Consider the following 20,981-nt stretch of genomic DNA (forward strand, 5'->3'; position numbering starts at 1 on the left):
TGTTCAGGTCTTGAGAGAATAAAAAACATAAAAAATGCTAAATCGTTCAATTTGTATGGCACCTATAGTTGTCCGATATCGGCGGTTTCGACAAATGAGCAGCTTTTTGGGGACAAAAGGACGATGGCATAATATCAGGTCGATAGGTCACTAATATACAAACAAAGTGAATAAAAAATTCTACTTCCGCACTTAGTCAACACACACACACGCCGGAAAAGAAAAATCTCATAGCATCATCAAAAGCATTTTGCTCCATAATTTATAACATGTTTTTTATTCATAGTTCTTTGCTGTTGCTATTTTCAAAAGATTTATGGAAATGCAATTTCCTAACCACAAAAGAAATAGGAGACATGAGAAATTTGTACTCATAAAAAATCCGAATTATTCCTATGTGCACAAAAATTACATATGTAGAAGAATCTTACTTTTAGGCGTCATACATTTTGTATTTTTTATAGCTCGGAGCGCATGCGTGTTTGCATGGGTGTGTGTCTCTGTGCTTGGATTTGTGCAAATCGTACTGCAATAGCTAATCAGCTCTTGCTTGCAAACCATTGTTGAAACGTCATTTTCGTAGTATACGAGTACGATTATGTGGGTTCTAATGCAACAGCAACAATAACTACAACGGCGACAAGCCATGAGTAGACGTAATCCATATTGGCGAATAAATTGCAATACTGTTGCATGGAGATTCATGACAATTTTACACCGGGAACAAAAAGTGAACGTTAGAAGAGGAGAAGGACAAGAACAGAAAGTATGGACTGCAGTTTTCAACTTCCAGCGGCTTAAGTGAATCGCCATGTACAGCCGTATTCCAACATTCGGCCGCATGTTGCATGCCACGTTTGCAACAAATAGCAAATGCAATATAAGCAATTTGTAGCTTAGCGCGTTGGCATTGACTGTGCGCCGGACGGTAAAACAACAAAAGTAGTAATAATAACAACAACCGCAAATATAGGAACAAAAACTACAGAATTTGCCATATCAACAACATCAGCAGCGGTATGAATGTTTGCTTGGTTGTTTTTTTGTAGGTATACGTGGCAGCACTGCTTTTGTTGTTGTGGTATTTTTACCACGTTTACGTATAACAACGCAATACATCCTTTTATTTTTCACACTTAAAATCGAGATTTCTCAGCAGCTTACCAAAGCTCACACGATTACAAATATATAAGTACAAATACACACACGCACACATAAGGATAGCTTTAAATGCATGCCAAAGTGCAGCAAATGTTCGCTTTTAAACGCTAACGTTGGAAATGCCTTTGTGTTAACACAAACTCATCAACAAGGATACCGAAACAATAGTTGTTGCAATGCCGAACGGTAAGTGCAAACGCATTGTGCCCGTATGTGAATGTGTTCGTGTCTTTGTAGTGTGCTAAACATATCAACAAAATTCCTTTAAATCCCAAATGGTCATAAATTCCGAAATAGTTAAGTCGCACACGTTGTTTGTTGGCCGACTGCCATTTTATGGGTGTACATATGTGTGTATGTACGAGCACAAAGACTAACACAGACTTCTTTTGAATTCATATGCACAAAAATATGTTCGCAAACAAATGTGTGGATGAGGCCAAGGAGAAAAGTAAAGAAAATAGGAAAGATGCAAGCAATACCGTACCCTCGCACACCTAGAGCGATAAAAGCCACCAACGGGCGTTTTTTACGTAGAAAACTTCAAACATTTTTTTGTGCACAAAAGATTAGAAAAGCAAGCAAAAAGTAAACAAAAAATCGGAAATAGTTCCTGCATACTAGCTAGCAGGATGATTTAAGTAGAGGTACTTTTTTAATACCCTCTTCGTCATGTTATTTTTGTTCAGTATTGTTTGGCATTTCATCGTGGCCCGAACAAGGTTTACAAATCGTTCAGGTTTATTGTGAAAATTCACGATCTGTAAAGAACATTTTACGTCGAGATCTTATATTAAAGCGTTTATAATACAGCTTGTGGAAGAACTAAAGCCACTCAACCTTCCCAAGCAACATCGCTCGGCTCTATGGGCTCTTTATAAGTTCGAAGAAGATTCAACGTTTTCGAGCCAAATTTTGTTCAGAGATAAGGCTTATTTCTGGCTCAATGGGTATTTAAACAAGCAAAATTACCACATTTGGGACGAAGGGCAACCTGAAAAGATTCAAGGCTCTCATTTAATTTTCCGTTAGCAAATAATCTTCAAAACAAGAAAAAACGTTAACTTCGGTTGCTCCGAAGCTAAATACCCTTCACAGGTACATTTCTGTTAGTAACTATGTGTTCAGTTTGTAAGGAAGCTATATGCTATAGTAATCCGTTCTAAACAAGTTTTTTAGAGATTACATTGTTGCCTTAAAAAATAACATACACCAAATTTCGTGAATATATCTTGTCAAATATGAAAGTTTTCCATACAAGAACTTGATTCCGATCGTTCAGTTTGTATGGCAGCTATATGCTATAGTTAACCGATCTGAACAATTTCTTCGGAAATTACATTGTTGCTTTAAAAAATAATCTATACCAAATTTCGTGAATATATCTTGTCAAATGTGAAAGTTTTCCATACAAGAACTTGATTGCGATCGTTCAGTTTGTATGGCGGCTATATGCTATAGTTAACCGATCTGAACAATTTTTTCGGAGATTATATTGTTGCCTTAGGAAATAACATAAATCAAGTTTCGTGAATATATCTTGTCAAATGTGAAAGTTGTCCATACAAGCATTTGATTCCGATCGTTCAGTTTGTATGGCAGCTATATGTTATAGTGGTCCGATATCGGCCGTTCCGACAAATGAGCAGCTTCTTGAAGAGAAAATGACGTTTGAGGGACTAGTTCGGAGGATAGTAGATATATACAGACAGACGGACAGACGGACAGACAGATGGACATGGCTAAATCGACTCAGCTCGACATACTGATCATTTATTTATATATATACTTTATAGAGTCTCCGACGATTCCTTCTGGGTGTTACAAACTTCGTGACAAACTTAATATACCCTGTTCAGGGTATAAAAATAAATACTAAAGAATGTTCTTTCCAAGGATAATACACATTTAAATAGGGAACCTCGAAATGTATCAATCCGTACTAGGAGGCCTTAACTGCTCTGTAATAGTGTTGGATTTTTCGTTTCTAATGCAGTTGGAAGCACAACCGCGCTGGACAAACAAAAAGCTTTAACAGCTTGGCAGAAGACAAAGTTTTAAATCTAGTATTTTTCCGGTAAATTTCTGTAGAAACGACTATACAACATTAGGAGTAATTTCAAAATAGTTTTTAAAATAAATTATTAAACTCGGCATATTTACGAAGGTTCTAACTAAATATACGACCTTGTAAACGAAACAAGAGTATTAAATTTTCAGGATGACGATTTGAGAATTTTTTTATATACTCAATTATATTAAACTAAATGGAAAAACTTGGGCGAAAAAACGTTAATACCGTTCACAAGGTGCATTACATATGGCACTCGAGTTTATAAAATGGATTTTACTTTACTTTTATCGGTCAATTTGGATACCACCTGTATGCTAAAGTACTCTCATCTGAACCATTTACAGATTGCTCCACTTTTACAATAATCCGTATGGAATTTTGTGAAGATATCTGGGACATGGCTACATTGACTCAGCTTCACGTCACGTTAATCATTTATAAATTCATATTTTATAGGGCCTCCGACGTTTCCTTCTGGGTGTGATAAACTTCTTAACAAACTTTGTACACCCTGTTCATAGAAATCGTTAAAAAACAAACACCAACAACAATAGAGATCAGTTGTAAATATAAAAAGAGTGAAATAAAAGTTGAGGTTAAGCGGTGAGAGCGATAGAGAGAAATTTAAAATATATGTATGCTGTAAAGAAGAAAATATACTTATAGTAAGAAATTACAAGAAACAATTTATGATTTAAAATTTTTTGATGTATTTCACTCATGACATTTTTTGCTGACTCATTTTAAGACCTCTCCTGTATAGACGACTTGTCAATATTTATCAAATCTAGTTGAAATATTTCGCAAGTTCATATTTTTGCCAGAGTCCTTCATATAAAACAAGCATTAAAATATCTAGCGCGATTCACCTGCTCCAACAATATCACTTACTGAAGTATATAAGGTGCCCAACCTGTTCATCTTTCGGGAAGTGTGTTGTTGCAGAATGTGTGATAAGAACTCTATCAATTTCGCATAAACAACGCATAAGCGCAAAGCTTCTTTGAAAACCTAATACGTGTACAAATAATATTCTTGGACCTCCTTTGCACCTAACTTACTAACCACCAAAAATAAATATATAGTATATAATACTTTTATTAAGCAAGTTTTCTAAAGGGCAGCTGTGCCCTCTGACTATATGTGTAAGTGTATGTTTACATTTGAGCCATCGAGCTTTCCACTGTATATTTGCTTATGGGGGATCAGGCACTAATGTCTTTTTAAGATAGTCTTTATTTTCGAACCTCGCACTTACAACAATGAGATGGAAATAGAGTTTCTTTGCGGCCAACAAAAAAGTGGAAAGCAATAAATATTAAAATAAATATGAGAAGAGCTCCATGCATGAACATAGTGAAAAAGACGCTCCATTTGATTCCGTAGCGTGTAGTAAACTCTTGTCAACTCTCTACATTCCTGCCTCCACTTACAATCTTTATGCACATAACTACTACTACTCTAGTTACTGGTGTGAAATACCCCGTTATTTAACTTCTCACTTTGTCACGCGAAAATATTCTAGTTCAGCGTAATATTATCTTAGCAACGTCGGCACGGCTTCTTACATAAATGAGTTTGTCGAAAGACATGTTAAGTATTTGCATACAAAAGAAAGTATTTTATTTTGAGTGTTATTTTGTAGGTTTACTCAATCGAAACTTTTATTTTATTTCTTTAGCATTTCATAGTAGTATGATCTGTAAGGACGAGGCTGATTTCAGGAAAAGTAGTTTATTTGGAAAAAGCTTTATAAACCTCTTATTTGTAAACGTTTTTCTGAAAGTCTGCTAAAATTTTCTATTCTGAAAACCCTAAAAAGAATTTTTTTGAAAGCTTTTTGTAGGTATTACATAGCTTTTTAAAAATTATGTTTGTGAAAGATTTTTACGCCTTGTGAAAGCCTTTGATTGAAAGCTTTCGAAGGCCTATATTTGTGAAAACTTTTATTAATTGGTACGAAAGTCTTAAAAAAAACAAGTAAGGAAGGGCTAAGTTCGGTTGCAACAGAACATTTTATACTCTTGAAAATCGCAGAATCAAAATCAGTGGATCGGAAACCATGCTTACATACATATATTTGTAAGAAAAGCGAAAATCATTATATGTAGTATATGGAAGTTGGGGTAGCATCGACCCGATTTTATCTTCTCAAAGCTCAAAGATACACTGTTATTAGTAAACTACGTTCTCTTATTTTCAGAGATAGTTTACATGCTGGCCGATATATTTTGAAAATTCGAAATCTTTATATTAGGTATTTGGGGGCTCAAGGAAGTACTGACCCGATTCCACCCATTTTTGACACACACAGTTATTATTGTCAAGAAAGGATTCTCTCTGAATTTTCAATTATATATCCCATACATTTACCGATATTTTCGGTCAAAAGTCCACTATAGGTTCTGGGGTCGCCATATTCCGTACGTAGCGGCGAGAACAGTTTTGGTTGAATTAGGAGAATTTTTAGTCATAAGGTGGCAAAGTCTAAAGACATTATTTGTGATTTGTGAACTGCCCCTTGATTTGTAGACTGGAAGGTAAAATAATCAAATGGAGTTTAAAATTGTGGTTGTAAACCGTTTTCGCCCATTCCACACTACGTCATAGTGATGTCAAAAGAATGCCACGGACTTAATTTAGTCGAAAACGGTCAGGCGGTTCCCGACACATGTGATTTCCGCTAAAAGTAGGGGGTGTCACGCTCATAGTCCAAGTTTTACACCGACGAACATAAAACCCTTTCATACCATCTTAAGCGTAAAATTTTATTAGTCATTGATTTATTGCAATTTAAGTAGTTTTTAACTGTACCGTTATGTGGAGAGTGGACGGGGTTAATTTCCGATTTCTATTTCAGTGTCAATAGGGATCCTAAAGAGATTTTCAGCCCACAGATGCCCCTTGTTATCGAGATATCTTAACTTTTTCTCAAGTTACAACTTACACGGACGAACGTTATATATATGAGACAATAGGGCGAACCACTACTGACGCACTACGAGAAGTCATCGTTACTTCGAAATGTGCAGTAAGTGCAAAAGATGGAAAGGTAGTTCAAAAAAGCGCTGCGCTCTGATTACCCTGGATTTCAAGAATACGCTCAACTCGGCAAAATGGACATACGAAAGCAAAGCCCTTGATGAAATTCGCGCCCCTGAGCACCTCATAAACATTATAACGAGTACTTTTAAAAATATAAGACTGACGAGAACACCAGGAGATACTCTATTTTGAGTGGGGTACCCCAAGGCTCAGTATTAGACTCACTATTATGTAACCTAATTTATGACGGTTTGCTGAGAAGACAGAACCAACTTATAGTAGTACCAGCGGCTAAATAATTATTCGACCTAAGGAATAAATGCAATGAGTGCTTAAATGGTCTACGCCACTGGTTCTCCTTTGTAAGTCTGGAACTGGCTAAGCACAAAACAAAAGTTTTACTCATAAGCACCAGGAACGTGGAAGAGGAGAGTGCGACATTTCTTCACAGCCGCAGCTTAAGTATTTGGGAGTAATATTGAACCCCAAAGTAAAATTTAAGTACCAATTTAGGGAACAAAAATACCAAAATGTGGCAACAGAGGTGGAAATCCTCATCCAAAAGGCGCCTGACCCATCGATTTTTAAGGACATCCACTCGTGGATAGGCAGCAAGATGGGGACCCGGATTTTCATCTGACCCAAATACTTAGTGGACATGGGTGCATTAGAAGCTACAGATTTCACAATGACATTGGTCCCAACTGTCCGACAGTTATAGACGCCTCTGAATATGTATTATGTTATTGCCCTCGATTTTTGAAACTAAAAACCACACCCGGTGGTAGTTTTACGGTCGATAATTTAACGACACTCATGTGTCAGTCGACTGATAAATGGAAAACTGTCAGCGAAGCGTCAGCCTTCATTATGACAAAACAGAGAATTTTTCAACAGACTAGGCGTCCGTCAGTCCGCGCAATTGAGGAGACTTAAGTGTCTTGTCTCTCCCACGAAGAAATACTTAGCCGGTGATTCCGTGGGAGAGTCTTGAGTTGAGAGTTGGTCAAGTTTAGCCGATTAAAGCTTCGCACTCCGGCTTACGATGCTTCCCCTACTAAAAAAAAACCCTATTTCTGTGCTTTTGAAGTAAATTTTCTTTGTTTAAAATATGTGAGCACAAAACTAGTCAGTATTCACAGGTGAGCTTTCTTTAGGATATATTTATGTTGATCAATCAAAGAAGTTTGGTAAGCGCAGCGCAGGTAAATCAAGCAGCACACAATTAATTTCTTCTCACTTTCACTTTACGTACTCACATAAAAACAGTTCCAAATAAATTCTACAGCAATTGCCTTAATTTTTTTTATTTAAGACCCCAATTAGATGATAATTACCTGAAATGAAAATATAACGAGATTAAATACCATTAGTTACATCTACATAATTGTATAGAGACATAGAATTCATTATTAATAGAATAATTTATGAAACAAAATGTGTGAGCTGGAATTTATTTACTAAAAGCCCACAGTAATAATGAAATATTAAGCTTTTAAGCTACAATGTGTGCAAATATCGTACAAAGAAAGGACAATGAATTAAAATAAGGAAATAAATTTTGCAATTTGCCTGACATATATTTCTTTTTTTATTTATCTACCTTGAACAAGGTATGTATATTAAAATAGCTACGAAGTTTGCAACACCCAGAAAAAAACGTCGAAGACTCTACTGAGCGCAAAACCCAATTAGTCGAAATATTTCTATGCTGCTATGATTGTATGTGATTTCTGAACCAAACGTCACATCAAAGAATTATTAGATTTTAGTATATGCTTGTCTTTATGAAGTGCAAAAAGTACATTCGGCGAAATTTACGATGAGTGAAATTATTCTACAAAGAAATTCAATCAAAATTCGTGTGCGGAATCAAATTTCAGGTGTCGAAACGTTCAGAATGTTGGAAAAGGTATTCGGTGATAATTGTTTGTTGCGAGCAAGTGTTTTTGATTAGATGCACTGTCACATACTGCATTCATTCTTAGTGAATTTTTCATGCCGCAATCCCCATATGTATTCGCCTGATTTAACTGCGTGCGAATTCTGGCTATTCAGAAAAGTCAAACCGAAAAGGCAACCGACCGCTCCGTGAGAACCGTTTTGAGTCAAATGAATACACTAAATGTTATTGAAAGCTATTCGGGAAATTCACTTTAACATCTGTTTCGAAAATTGGAAAAAAAACGTTGTCATAAGCGTATTGGGGCCAAGGAGGATTGTTTTGAGGGCAATGACATAGATTTTGAAGAATAAATTAAAAAATTTAAAATTATGAACAAGGTCTTAATATTTTTGTTCATAGTAGTTCCTCAGTTCTGGAGATATCGGCCAATCAAAATTGAGTTCTTGTATGAAAATCTTTTTCATCAGACAAGGTATAACACAAAATTTCGCATAAATTATTATATAAACCATAATTACAATATCAGAAGAAATTTTTCAGATCGAACTACTGTAGCATATAGCTGCCATACAAGCTGAACGATCAGAATAAAGTTCTTGTATATAAAAAATGAAATCCAATATTGACTAATAGCGGGATTCTGTAACCAGTCTCTAGTCTCTATTTGAGACATTTTGAGGCAAAGTCTCAATTTGAGACTAGTTACTATTCACTAAACAGTCTCTAGCGTTAGTCTCAAAATATTGAGACCTGGTAGTTAGCAGGTCACAAAACTAAAAAGAACTCTTGTCTGCCATTTTGAATATACTGAATAGAGATCATCATAGATATTAATCGATTGTCGTTTCTTTATATTTTGTAAGCAACTCAAACACGAAAAGGTTAAAAATAAATCAATTTTACATAAATTTCGTAAATATTATGAAACAAAGTCAACATATATTTTTATTTTCATTGATAATTATGTTTTTTGACTATGTTATAGAAAATTTAATATTTGTTATCGACATATTTATTTTCATTCAAGTGTAAAAACATCTCTGAATAATGAAATGTAATAGATTTTGTGACTGTCACTTACAGAATAGCAATATCATCTCAAGTCTCAAAAATTGTCTCTAACTTAAAATCTCAAATTTAGAGACTTGAGACTGTCTCAAGTTACAGAATCGCACGGTAAGACAACGCTATATTAGTTGAAGGAATCTTTCGGATCAGACTACTATATGATATACATAGCTGCCATATAAACTGAACGATCAAACTCAAATTCTTGTATGGAAACCTCTTTAATATCGGCTTAAAAATTACAAAGTTGTATAAAATATTTGCTGGTAGGCTTGCCAGCTCTTTGAATTGCCTCCTTATTTAAATTTCTGTAATTATTTAATAGTTTGATTAATTCGTTTTCCAGATTTATTAAGTTTTGGACAAAATTTCGTTACGTAGTCTGTTTCTTAATTTACTGACTAATATTCTTAAATGAGGAAATCACAGCTTTCCCTTATACACAAATTTTCTAAAATGTGTCTGTGTTGTCCACTGCTTTACTTTCCCTCAATGTTGCTTTGTAATCCCCTTCAATAATATCATTTAATTTAATATCATCGTCCATCAAAAATTCACTTAAAATATTTTACTTACAGATTATGCAATGTAAGCAATTTAAGAATACTTCTCGCTAACCACCAAATTATGCACAGTCACTTCAAACATTTGCTTGCCATGCCGAGGCGAGGTCAGCAGACGTTGCTCAGTCATTCTGTATAGTCTATGTACATATATGTGCACGGGTCTCTCGAAACACATTCCAACACACTACTACTGTAATTTAAATTTTAATACACTATTCACAGCACTACGCAATATGTCCAAGATAAAAGCAAAACACTGCTAAACGAGACAAGCCCACCGAGTTCGCTGTCATGGACACCAGACAAGAAGTACTCTCCAGTCGTTTGTCGGCGTAGAAAGGTACGAAATATCGAAGTGTGTTCAAAAAGCATTGCGAATTTTGAATTTTCGCGGGTTACGTATATTCGAATTTCGAATTTTTTGTGGCGTTATGTTGGTACTCATGTCTCTCACTTATGCCGACAAGCTCGGCCATTTTGAATGTTCATTTAATTGTTGACAGCTGCTTCGCTTGCACGTGTTTTGGATCGTCTTCGATTTTTACCTATTCAAAAAAATGGATGAAAGAACCTGTATCAAATTTTGTGTGAAAAACGAATTAAGTGCACGGATGCATTCCGAATGTTGACTGTGGCATACGGAGAAGCTACCTTGGACCGAAGCAACGTTTATCGGTGGTACAAAATGTTCTTCGAAGGCCGAGAAGATGTGAACGACGGAGTGCGTGCCGGACGCCCGAGCACTTCAACAACAGACGAAAAAATTAATGAAGTGGAGAAAATGGTATTGGCCAATCGTCGAATCACCGTTAGAGAAGTTGCTGAGGACCTAAACATATCGATTGGCTCGTACCATTCGATTTTTATCAATGATTTGGGCATGAGACGGGTCCCCGCGAAATTCGATTTTGCACCATGATAACGGCCCTGCTCACACATCGTTGCTTGTGCGCGACTTTTTGGCCAAAAACAACACACTAATGATGCCGCAGCCACCGTATTCCCCAGATCTGGCCCCCTGTGACTTTTTCTTGTTCCCTAAACTGAAGAGGCCCATGAAAGGACGACGTTACGCTTCTCTTGACGAGATAAAGACGGCATCGAAGGAGGAGCTGAAGAAGATAAAAAAAATGATTTTTTTAAGTCCTTCGAAGATTGGCAAAAGCGTTGGCACAAGTGTATAATATCTCATGGGGATTACTTTGAAGGGGACAAAATAGATATTCATGAATAAATAAATAATTTTTGAAAAAACACAAAATTCGTGATACTTTTTGAACACACCTTAATGGTAAGTAGTATTACATCCTGTCGCACCTCCATTTGCATATTTCACTTTTTTCTTTAACAACATATCCTTTGATGATCTTTGACGGTTGTCGGGATATACCTAGCTAGCGCCATGAACGTATGCGCGCTCAAGCCGCTCAACCCGTTGCGTGCACTCATTTACGGTGGCATGCCATTTTATTTCATATCTGTTGTTTTACAACTGTAAGTTTGCTTGAACGTGTTTGTTTTTTAGTTTTTGGAATTTTTTCTCTCTTCAGAAACTACAACAACAGAGCCCGTCGTATCGTACTACTCACACACTCACAGCTCTCAACTTACAATCACAGTCACTACTCCCAGCCATACGGCTTACAAACATGCCAACCTACTTCTACCGTCTGTCGTCTGCTGTTGTGTAGTTTGCATACGCTTAAAATGTAAGTGAGATTTTCATCATTCACACGACAAACGCAGAGATAATTTTTTATATCTGTCTGCTAATTCTTAAAGAGTGCGGTTGATGAGTTCTCTGTATTTCTATACAGTCTTTTGTAGAATTTTCTTGTGCAAATTTCATCACTGTCGATGACATTCAAATCTACACAAGCAGATATTTTTGCAATGCTTACACGTACAGTAAACATATGGCCCTTCCACACTCATACATATGTAGGTGCCCATTTGGACTTTGGCAGAAGAGCGTAGTGGTCCCAAGAAATGAAATATAGCTGTGTTAGAAAATAAATCAATTTAATCGATCTTATAAAGAGAAGTTTGAAGGTGAGAACAGTCTTAAAAGAGTTGGCATGTGTCAATTACACAACGAGAACAATTTTCTGGGAAGAGTAAAACTGAGAATAAAAATCAGTTACTTGTACTTTCTCACTTAGTTGACAAAAATATCAATACCGCAATAAAGACAGTTTCCTGGAAACAGTAAATATTAACATAAGTTCCATTGCAAAATGAAATATTTCTGCTATCTGACTTAGTATACAGAAATATCAAGAAAGCAATGACAACAGTTTAGGAGCAAAAATTATATCTATATATAAACGTAATTACTTTTGCTGTCTGACTTAGTATCCAGAAATACCAATAATGAAATGAGAATAGTAAAACTGAGCACAAACTATATCACAAAATCATTTACTTATGCTTTTTGACTTAATATACAGATACAGTGCACTCGCGGTAACGTGAACACCGGCTAACGTGAACACGTTTTTTTTTTACATTGACTACTCTGTAACGTGAACAAACTTATTTAGAAAGCTCAGTAACGTGAACAAAATTTTTGTTCACTACACTTTTTATTAACATACGGACAACACTGAATATGTACATTAAATTTTATTTTTTAAGTTCGGGAAATCCCCTAATATTGAAAAATTTGCGCACATTTTTACCATATGACAACGACTTACTTCAGTTGAAAGTTTTTTCTTTCGCAGAGTGATCAATCAATCGGAATGAGTTCTAAAAAATCGAAGTGTTTGCAATTAAAAGAAAAAGCAGACATTTTAGACAGTCTGAAAAAAGGAACAAGTGTGACTAACTTAGCAAAAAAATATAATGTCGCTAATTCAAAAATATGCAGTATTAAAAAGAAAAAAGAAGCCATTTTAAAAAGCGTGAATAATACATACCAAGGACCGGGAAAAAGAAAAACTTTAAAATCGTCAGAGCTTCCAGCTATGGAAAAAAGTCTATACCTTTGGTTCATCCGGATGCGCGAAAGGAATTGTCCTGTAAGTGGATTAATGCTAAAAGAAAAGGCTAAGGAATTGCATTCCCTACTTAAAGAAAACGCGACCGGATTCAATGCTAGTGACGGATGGCTCCAGAGATTTAAGAAAAGATACGGAGTTAGATTGTTTAAAGTATCTGGAGAAAAACTCTCATCGCAGCCTCAATTGGTTGATCCATTTAAACTGAAACTAAAACAAAAAATTGAGGAAATGGAGTTATGTAATGACCAATTGTATAATGCTGACGAATCTGGTTTACTCTGGAAGCTTTTGCCAGATAAGACCTATGTATCATCGCATGAAACTGCTCCAGGAACAAAGACGGAGAAGCAGCGTATAACATTTCTCTGTTGCGCAAATGCATCGGGTGCACATAAACTTAAACTTTTAGTAATTGGCAAGGCAAAAAATCCACGCAGCTTTAAACACTTTAGTTGCCCTACGAATTATAAGAACTCGAAATCAGCCTGGATGACGTCTGCCATTTTTAAACATTGGTTCCATCAATCTTTTGTGCCACAGGTTAACAATTTTTTCGCTTAATTAATAATTATTATAAATTCTTGCTTTTGGCTAGGTAAGATTGTTTCTAAAGCGGAAGAACTTACCAATCAAAGCACTATTACTTATTGACAACGCTCCCTCTCATCCAAGTGAAGCACAATTAAAAACTGAAGATGGAAATATAATTGCCATGTTTATGCCGCCAAATGTCACCCCTCTTATCCAACCTATGGATCAAAATGCGATTAAAATAACGAAGTTATATTACAGAAACAGTTTGTTGGCTTCAATAGCAGCAAAAAACTTAGATTTGCTTGAATCAATGAAAAATGTAACGTTGAAAGATGCTGTTACCCTTTTATCTGTCGCGTGGGATCGGGTCAGCACAGAAATTCTTGCCAATTGTTGGAAAAACATTTTAAGTTTAATTGGAAACGAGGTCCTCGAATATAACATTCCATTAAGTATCCTGAAAGACAAATGGAGTGCAGAAATAAACTCTTTAATGCGAATGTCAGTTGATCTCCTTCAGGACTTGAGTCCTCAGGTAGAAGTTTAACGACACACTTTGATATCATTATTACTTTTTTCTATTTTAGGTTGAGTTTACATTGCCAATGGTTCGAGAGTGGAACGATGACCCTTATGTTGATGATACCACCGAAACCCATGAAATTGAAGAAAGTGACGATGATGATTGTATTGCCGAAGACCCCATAAAGATAATTGCCGCAAGTGAGGCAGTTGAAATCTTTAACAAGGCATTGCAATGGGCTGGAGACGCAATGGTTGATCAAAGCGACATGAGTGTACTTAGACGCTTAAGGGAGAAAGCAGTATTTCAGCTATTAGAAAGGAAAAAGCAGCAGAAAAAGATAACGGATTTGTTTAATGAATAAATCTAATGTGAAATTTTATTCGCAATTTAATATGTATGTTCATACCCATGAACATACTAATGGCAATAATAAAATACTTTTACATTTAAATGGGTAAAAATCCTGAATTTAGCAATTTGAAGTTATTTTGAGTCTTCAAATTCGACAATCGCTAACGTGAACATTTTCACTAACGTGAACTCCCTTGGTTTTAATTAGTTCACGTTACCGCGAGTGCACTGTATATCAATAATACAATGAGAACAGTTTTCAGGAATACCAAATCTTAGCATAAATTCAATTTCAAAATCAATTACTTGTGTTTTTCACTTAGACGACAGAAATATCAATAATAAAGTAAGAACATTTTTCTGCGAATAGTAATTATAAGCACAAATTATATCGCATCATTAATAACTTGTGCTTTGTGATTTAGTAGATATAAAATGACGATTTTTAGCCTTTGATTAATAATTTCAGGGAACATCTTTTAGAAAGTTTTACTAATATTATAATTAACAGAAAATCAAAGCGGTCGCAGACTATGAATCTAAGTGAGAAAACTTTATTTTTCTGCAAGTTAAAGGCATGGAAAAAATAACATTCAGAATATTTAAATTGGGAATAATTAAAAAAAGGTGAAAAAGTATTACCAGCTTTAAAAATACAAGTAAAATGTTTGATGATGGTAATAAGATTCAAGCTGGTTTGAATATTGCATCATAAAGCTTTATAATCAGAAAGAAGCTATCAAATGATGTGTCAGAAGTTTTCTGATAAAATAAAGGTATCCGTTATTACCTCGCTCATCTGCGAACCTACTCCTTCCTTAAATTTTTCGTGATTGATTCAAGGAAATTTTGTTTTGAGATATTACAAGTCTGCACCTTCCTTGTTCATGATCAATATGAAGATATCACAGTAGAGAGAATATTCAATTGAAGCTGTAAGCCAGAAGAGTGTTCATTTTTAGTTTGGCTTAGACTTGTAATTTCCTTCAACCCAGCCTTTCGAAATTCTTGGACAACTATAACAGCATATTTATGGCAGTCACCCTTTATTTCTCACTTCAGTAGCAAATCCAAAATATAGCTTATAAGCCGTTTTAACAGTTTTGGCGTATCGCTGTATTTTCAGAGTAAGCTTACCTCTAATGTAGTAAAAATATTAAGTGCTATCTTGATATGCATATATTATATATGATATGGCCTCCCAAAACCTTGAACTAAAAAGCAACCTTTTTTCAAAGCATCAAAATATTGGGTATGTGTCATTTTGGTCAACCACTTTCTGCCATTTTTCCGCTGGAGACATTTCTTCATTATTTTCACTCATTTTTGAACAGCTGTAACTTTTTTTCAACATCCCCTAATTTAATTTTTTGTGGTATAATGAAGCTTAAAATCTCACCTTTCCAACACCATATGGTGTGATACAAGGCGATTGGTAGCACTGGAGATATACGGCTACAACGGCATCTATTGACGAAATACGAAAAGACTTTTACGACTACCAAATATAAACGGTAAATATATTTACGGAACAAATAGCGGCAGTATCTCGGCAAATGTATGAAAGAAATTCGTACAGTGTACCGTACGAAAGGAATGCAACGACAAACTAAAGCGATGGCTGCTAAAATATGCATATTAAAAACGCACATGTCTACGTGCACATATGTATATGATTCGGCATATATAAATTTGCATACAAGAGCACGCACGTATATACAGACCCCATTAACCCAACACCAGTTAAAACAGCACGAAAATACATTTCTTGTTTCTATCATTCCCCTTTCGTAGTGAAATTTTTAACCGGCAGTTTGCGCTGTAATTAAATTTTGAATTGTACGAAGTCAAATTGCGTATTTAATATTTTTGTCTCCCCTCAAGAGGGTGCATGTGCTTGTGCGTGCATTTTACCGTTGATATTTTCACGCTCATTTCATTTATGTGCTTTGCTTTGCCGCTTTTATTTTCACAAATTTTGGGCAATTGTGCGATAATGAAATTTTCTCCACACAACTCGCCTACGAACCAACATAAGACAACGGAAGAAAGCAATTGTCTGCTGCTTGCTGGTAACCACATTATCATGACTTCGCATGGTTTGCCTCTAGCGAGTCTTAACACGCTTCGCTTTCTACTATCCCTGATTTTTAATACGCTTTTATTAGCTTCACTTGTATGTATGTATGTATGTAACTTTTTTAAATGGTGCTGAAACCTAGAATATTTGGGCGACACTGTAGGAAGGCGATAGTAAGTTTAAGCACCTCACCAAAAAGATGCGCTTAAAAATATGCAACAACTATATAAATCTAGTTTTGGTGATATTTGAATAGCATACTGAGTTGGGCGTCGACCGTTCATAAGGTTCAAGGTTGTACCAGAGAACGTATATTTATAAATATACGATATATATGTTATAAATATACGTTCTCTGGCTGTACAGTAGATCATACAGTAATTTATCTGGGCTCTCGACTGTTTGCTGCTGGAAAAGCTTATGTAGCACTTAGTCGTTGTAGATCTTTGGACGGTGCTCGAATTGAAGAACTAGGCTGTTCAAAGTTAACAGGTAAAACCCCATGGTCATATATCGAGCATTCCACACTTTTCTCACAATAATGCAGTAATTATTTTTCACTTTTTAGTTTGATATGTTTTAAAAGCGTGTTTTTTAATTTTTTTAAACTATATTTATTATTTTGAAAAATGAGATTTTGGATTTGGCTTGATTTTTCGTCGTAATTCGCTTTAGACAATTTGGATTTTGAGGTCAACGGCTACGAGTTAAAAGAAAGTTTTGAGAAATGGGTTGGCAACGGAAATTTAAAGAAATTCATAAGGATCACAATTTTATAATTTAGCTGCTTAATCCAAGCTCAAACACGTAAAGAAAATATATGACATGATTTTATGTATATTTAAAATTTATATTTAACGCACTTTTGAATAAGGACTAAGACCGGAAGCTTAACTTGTAGCCCTATAATTTCTTTCTTCAACTAATTCTGTATTGAATTTGAACCAAGTCTGCAATAGTTTTCGAAAACATCTTTCGCTTCTTTAAAGAAGTGAAGGGTGATGGTGCTTTCTAGTTTTTTTAAGTTTTCTGATGTTAAGATGTGTAATGTAGTGAAAAACGCACTCGGTAGTATAGCTATCGACTTAAATCTAACATTTTTACTTACAACTTGCATACAATCAGTACTTATTGCCGTGATCGATGAGCTACTTAACCCATACAAAACTTTTTAATAAAGCTCGTTCTTTTGAGGCAATTTCTAAAATTTAAAACAAGTATCCGTCAGCAAATTGTGCGGAATGTTGACAAGTTACATTCAATAGTAAACGGAATATTCATATTACTTTATTATGATGAGTGAGATTGCATATATCACGGACTAATAAAAAATCGTCTGTTGATGCTTTTTATACATATTTGTGATAATATATAGCAGTGGTTCCCAAACCTATTTTGTCTACCGCCCACTTTGAGAATAAATATTTTTTTAGCGCCCCCATTTTTCACCTATTTAAAAACCACTTTAACTTCAAATTAATTATTGTGACCTATATATGTGTATATTAACGGAGAATTCTAAACGAAACTTTTACTATAACCAGCAACTTGAAACCTGAGCGCAGTAGGTATGTAACATACAACGGCGCTTAGGTCTCAAGTTAACTCTTACGGGCTCCACCTGCCAATAAGAATGATTATTGAAACACAACTTTATAGTATTAAAACAGAGAATCTTTTATTAAATATAAAACTAAAATAATCGATCCATATATAAAAACTAATGTGAAGGATGAATCTGATGCTGTTTAATAAGTTTGTTAATATCAGGTTCCAATTTACTCAAGAACAGTCACAAGTCGCCACGTACGGTAACAAGCAAACGATTTCTATTTTTAGTAAGCAGTGTTGTCACAGCACTAAATCCACGTTCACACAAATATGACGATGGGTATGCTATCAAGAATCGTTGAACGATTGACCACAATCCAGGGTACAATTGCGAGATCGGTTTTTGTAGCTAAAATTCTTGGTAACCAGTTTTGAACGTGATTTTTATTTCCTCGTTTGTTGTCAATTCTATAAGTTCTTCTTCCAGCTGAGGTGACATTGCTGTGTTGACATTTGAAAACGGATCAAACACCCAGTCTGGTATTTCCAAGTTCAAAATGACCTGGTATCGTTCGGTAAAGTCAATGTGGAGGTTTTCCAAATGTTGGCAAACAATTCGTCTTTACTGCATTATACTGATAAATTCGGAAAATTGTGAAACCCACGTTTGCCCAGATTCTTTTTGTGTAGAAGCAGTTTGGCTGCGAAAGCAGCAGCGACTTTTTTGTTTTAATTAAATTTAGTTTATCGCTTTGCAGTTGGAGATTCATGTCGTTGAACAATTTATACAGGTCTGTCATGTAAGCTATATCATTCTTTGATGTTAGGAGCTTGTCTTGCAATTCTGTATCTTTAGTTTCCAAGAACTCTATAACAGAGTCAAACAGGTTGTAAAATCGAGTCAGACAATTGCCTCTTGATAGGCAACGAACTTCAGTATGAAACAACAAACGGTTGAATCCTCGTCATTAGTAACACAAAGCTGATGAAATAATCTATCATTCAAAGAGCTGTTGCAGATTTTATTGACTGCTTTGATGACATATTGCAGTGATTGAAATAGTTTTTCACTTAAGTTTCTAGCAACTGAATGTTGTCTATGAATAACGCAATGTACACCAAGGACATCTGGAATTTTATTTTTTAAGTACGATATGAAGCCTTTATGGCACCCTGTCATAGCCAGAACGCCATCCGTAGCTATTGAAATAATATTTTTCAAAGGAATCTCTTTCTCATCGCAAAACTTTTCCAATATATTGAATATGGTTTCGCCTTTTGTATCGGTCTCTAAATTTCTAGCAAATAATAGTTCTTCACATATTTTCTCATCTTTAATAAACCTCACGTAAGACAACAACAATGCTTCATTAGTTGGTAAAGTGGACTCATCGAGCTGAATTGAGAATTGGCTTGTCCTCAGGTGATCGCACAATGATTCTTCAATGTTTTCAGCCATTTCATCAATTCGTCTTTGCACAGAATTATTACTCAAAGGAATTTTTCGGATAATATCTGCGGACGGTTTATGAAGCACGGTAGTTATTACTTCATTTATTGCTGGCAATATTAACTCTTCTGCGATGTTATGTGGTTTGCCTTTTTGAGCAATTAACAAGGAGATATTGTACGAAGCTCGAAGTCCGTCGTCATCTTGCTTAGTAGCCGCCGAAAATAGTTTTGCTACACTTGGCTGAGTATTATGCTTCTCCTCTAGGTCTTGAAAATATGCTACATTTTTGTCTTTCTTATCTGGATGCATTTTATTCCAATGATCTTGCAGTCTTAAAGGCTTCGTTGCTTTATTCGAAAATGTTTTAGACATAGAAGACACAAAGGCGAGGATGGGTTTGTGGAATTTTCAATGAATCCGAATTTAATGTATTCTTCACAGTTTTTCCGTCTCTTCTCTTTTACTTCCGACATTGTTTTGCTTTGAGAAATACGTTTAACTTCGCGAGTAGTGTAAAGGAGGCGTAAGTAATGCTCATCTATTGCGCGCAAAACCACAAATGAATATAAAATAAATATTACATTGTTTATATAGGAATGCTTAAGCACATTCATTATATAGTAGTCCAAAAATATGAATTCTTATTTTTCCTAGAAATACATTTGTAAAAAAAAAATCTTTCTCCTTTTCGTATTATCTTATTTGTCCCAGAAATACATTTGTAAAAAAAGAATCTTTCTCCTTTTCGTATTATCTTATTTTTCCCAGAAATACATTTGTAAAAAAGGATCTTTCTCCTTTTCGTATTATCTTATTTTTCCCAGAAATACATTTGTAAGAAAGGATAAAGATCCTTTTTTTATTTTCCACATAAAAGATTTCAAAAGCTCAAAACGTGCGTTACATCAGCTATCTACCCGACGTCATTTCGCAAGTGATAAAATAAATCAGCTCGAACCTAACTACCCTACACCTTTGCGCAAATGATTATAATATGATAGCAAATGCCCACATACAGATTTGGCAATGGCAATAGCAATACGTCTGACAGTTAGTATTCTATAGATTCAATCCTGCCGAGATGCCCCGTTATGAAACGGAGCGACTGATTGACATGATTTTCATTTTTTCTATATTCAATAAAATAGGACAGATATATGAACTACGCGGAGAGAAATATAGAACCGAGTTTGAGCAATCTTTTAATTCATATAAATAAAATTACAAATAACCCCCCAGGCCTCTACACAACGCCCCCATTTTCTTTCTGGGTCTCTTACCGCCCCCCTTGACACCTGCAGCGCCCACATGGGGGCGTTATCGCCCACTTTGGGAAACACTGATATATAGGTTAGGTTAGTCTGGTAGGCCAGTTTTAGTCCTTTGAGATACCAGATGGAGTTTCGTTACGAAGTCCACGAGAAGAAGTCATCCTTTAGGGTTCCTGCGTTTGACGCGAATTGCAATAAAATCTGTGGTCCCAGTGTCGATACACCTTTAAGTGTCTCATACCCTGGGTCCTCCAAATGATTAAAATGTAACCTTTGCCAATAGAGGACACGTGCAGAAAAGATGCAGTTTTCTCAATTTGTCAGCCCCATTTTGAAGACGTGTGCCGCCAGCAGACTATGACCAGTGAGTATTACAATCATGTTCCTACA

The 20,981-nt window shown here is 35.4% G+C and overlaps 1 protein-coding gene and 1 pseudogene across 1 annotated transcript; one reads left to right on the forward strand and one right to left on the reverse strand.

Annotated features, from left to right (window-relative positions):
• Window positions 1–20,981, reverse strand: part of LOC126754595 (cubilin-like) — a 295,041-nt pseudogene that overhangs the window by 222,402 nt on the left and 51,658 nt on the right.
• LOC126754538 (jerky protein homolog-like) lies at window positions 9,963–14,353 on the forward strand. The gene is made up of 4 exons (XM_050466615.1): window positions 9,963–10,160; window positions 12,547–13,365; window positions 13,421–13,894; window positions 13,947–14,353. The coding sequence occupies exons 2-4, from the start codon at window positions 12,565–12,567 to the stop codon at window positions 14,244–14,246; spliced, it is 1,575 nt and encodes a 524-aa protein (XP_050322572.1). The 5' UTR covers window positions 9,963–10,160; window positions 12,547–12,564; the 3' UTR covers window positions 14,247–14,353.

This window comes from Bactrocera neohumeralis, chromosome 4, assembly GCF_024586455.1.
Source record: "Bactrocera neohumeralis isolate Rockhampton chromosome 4, APGP_CSIRO_Bneo_wtdbg2-racon-allhic-juicebox.fasta_v2, whole genome shotgun sequence".
Taxonomy (NCBI): Eukaryota; Metazoa; Arthropoda; class Insecta; order Diptera; family Tephritidae; genus Bactrocera; species Bactrocera neohumeralis.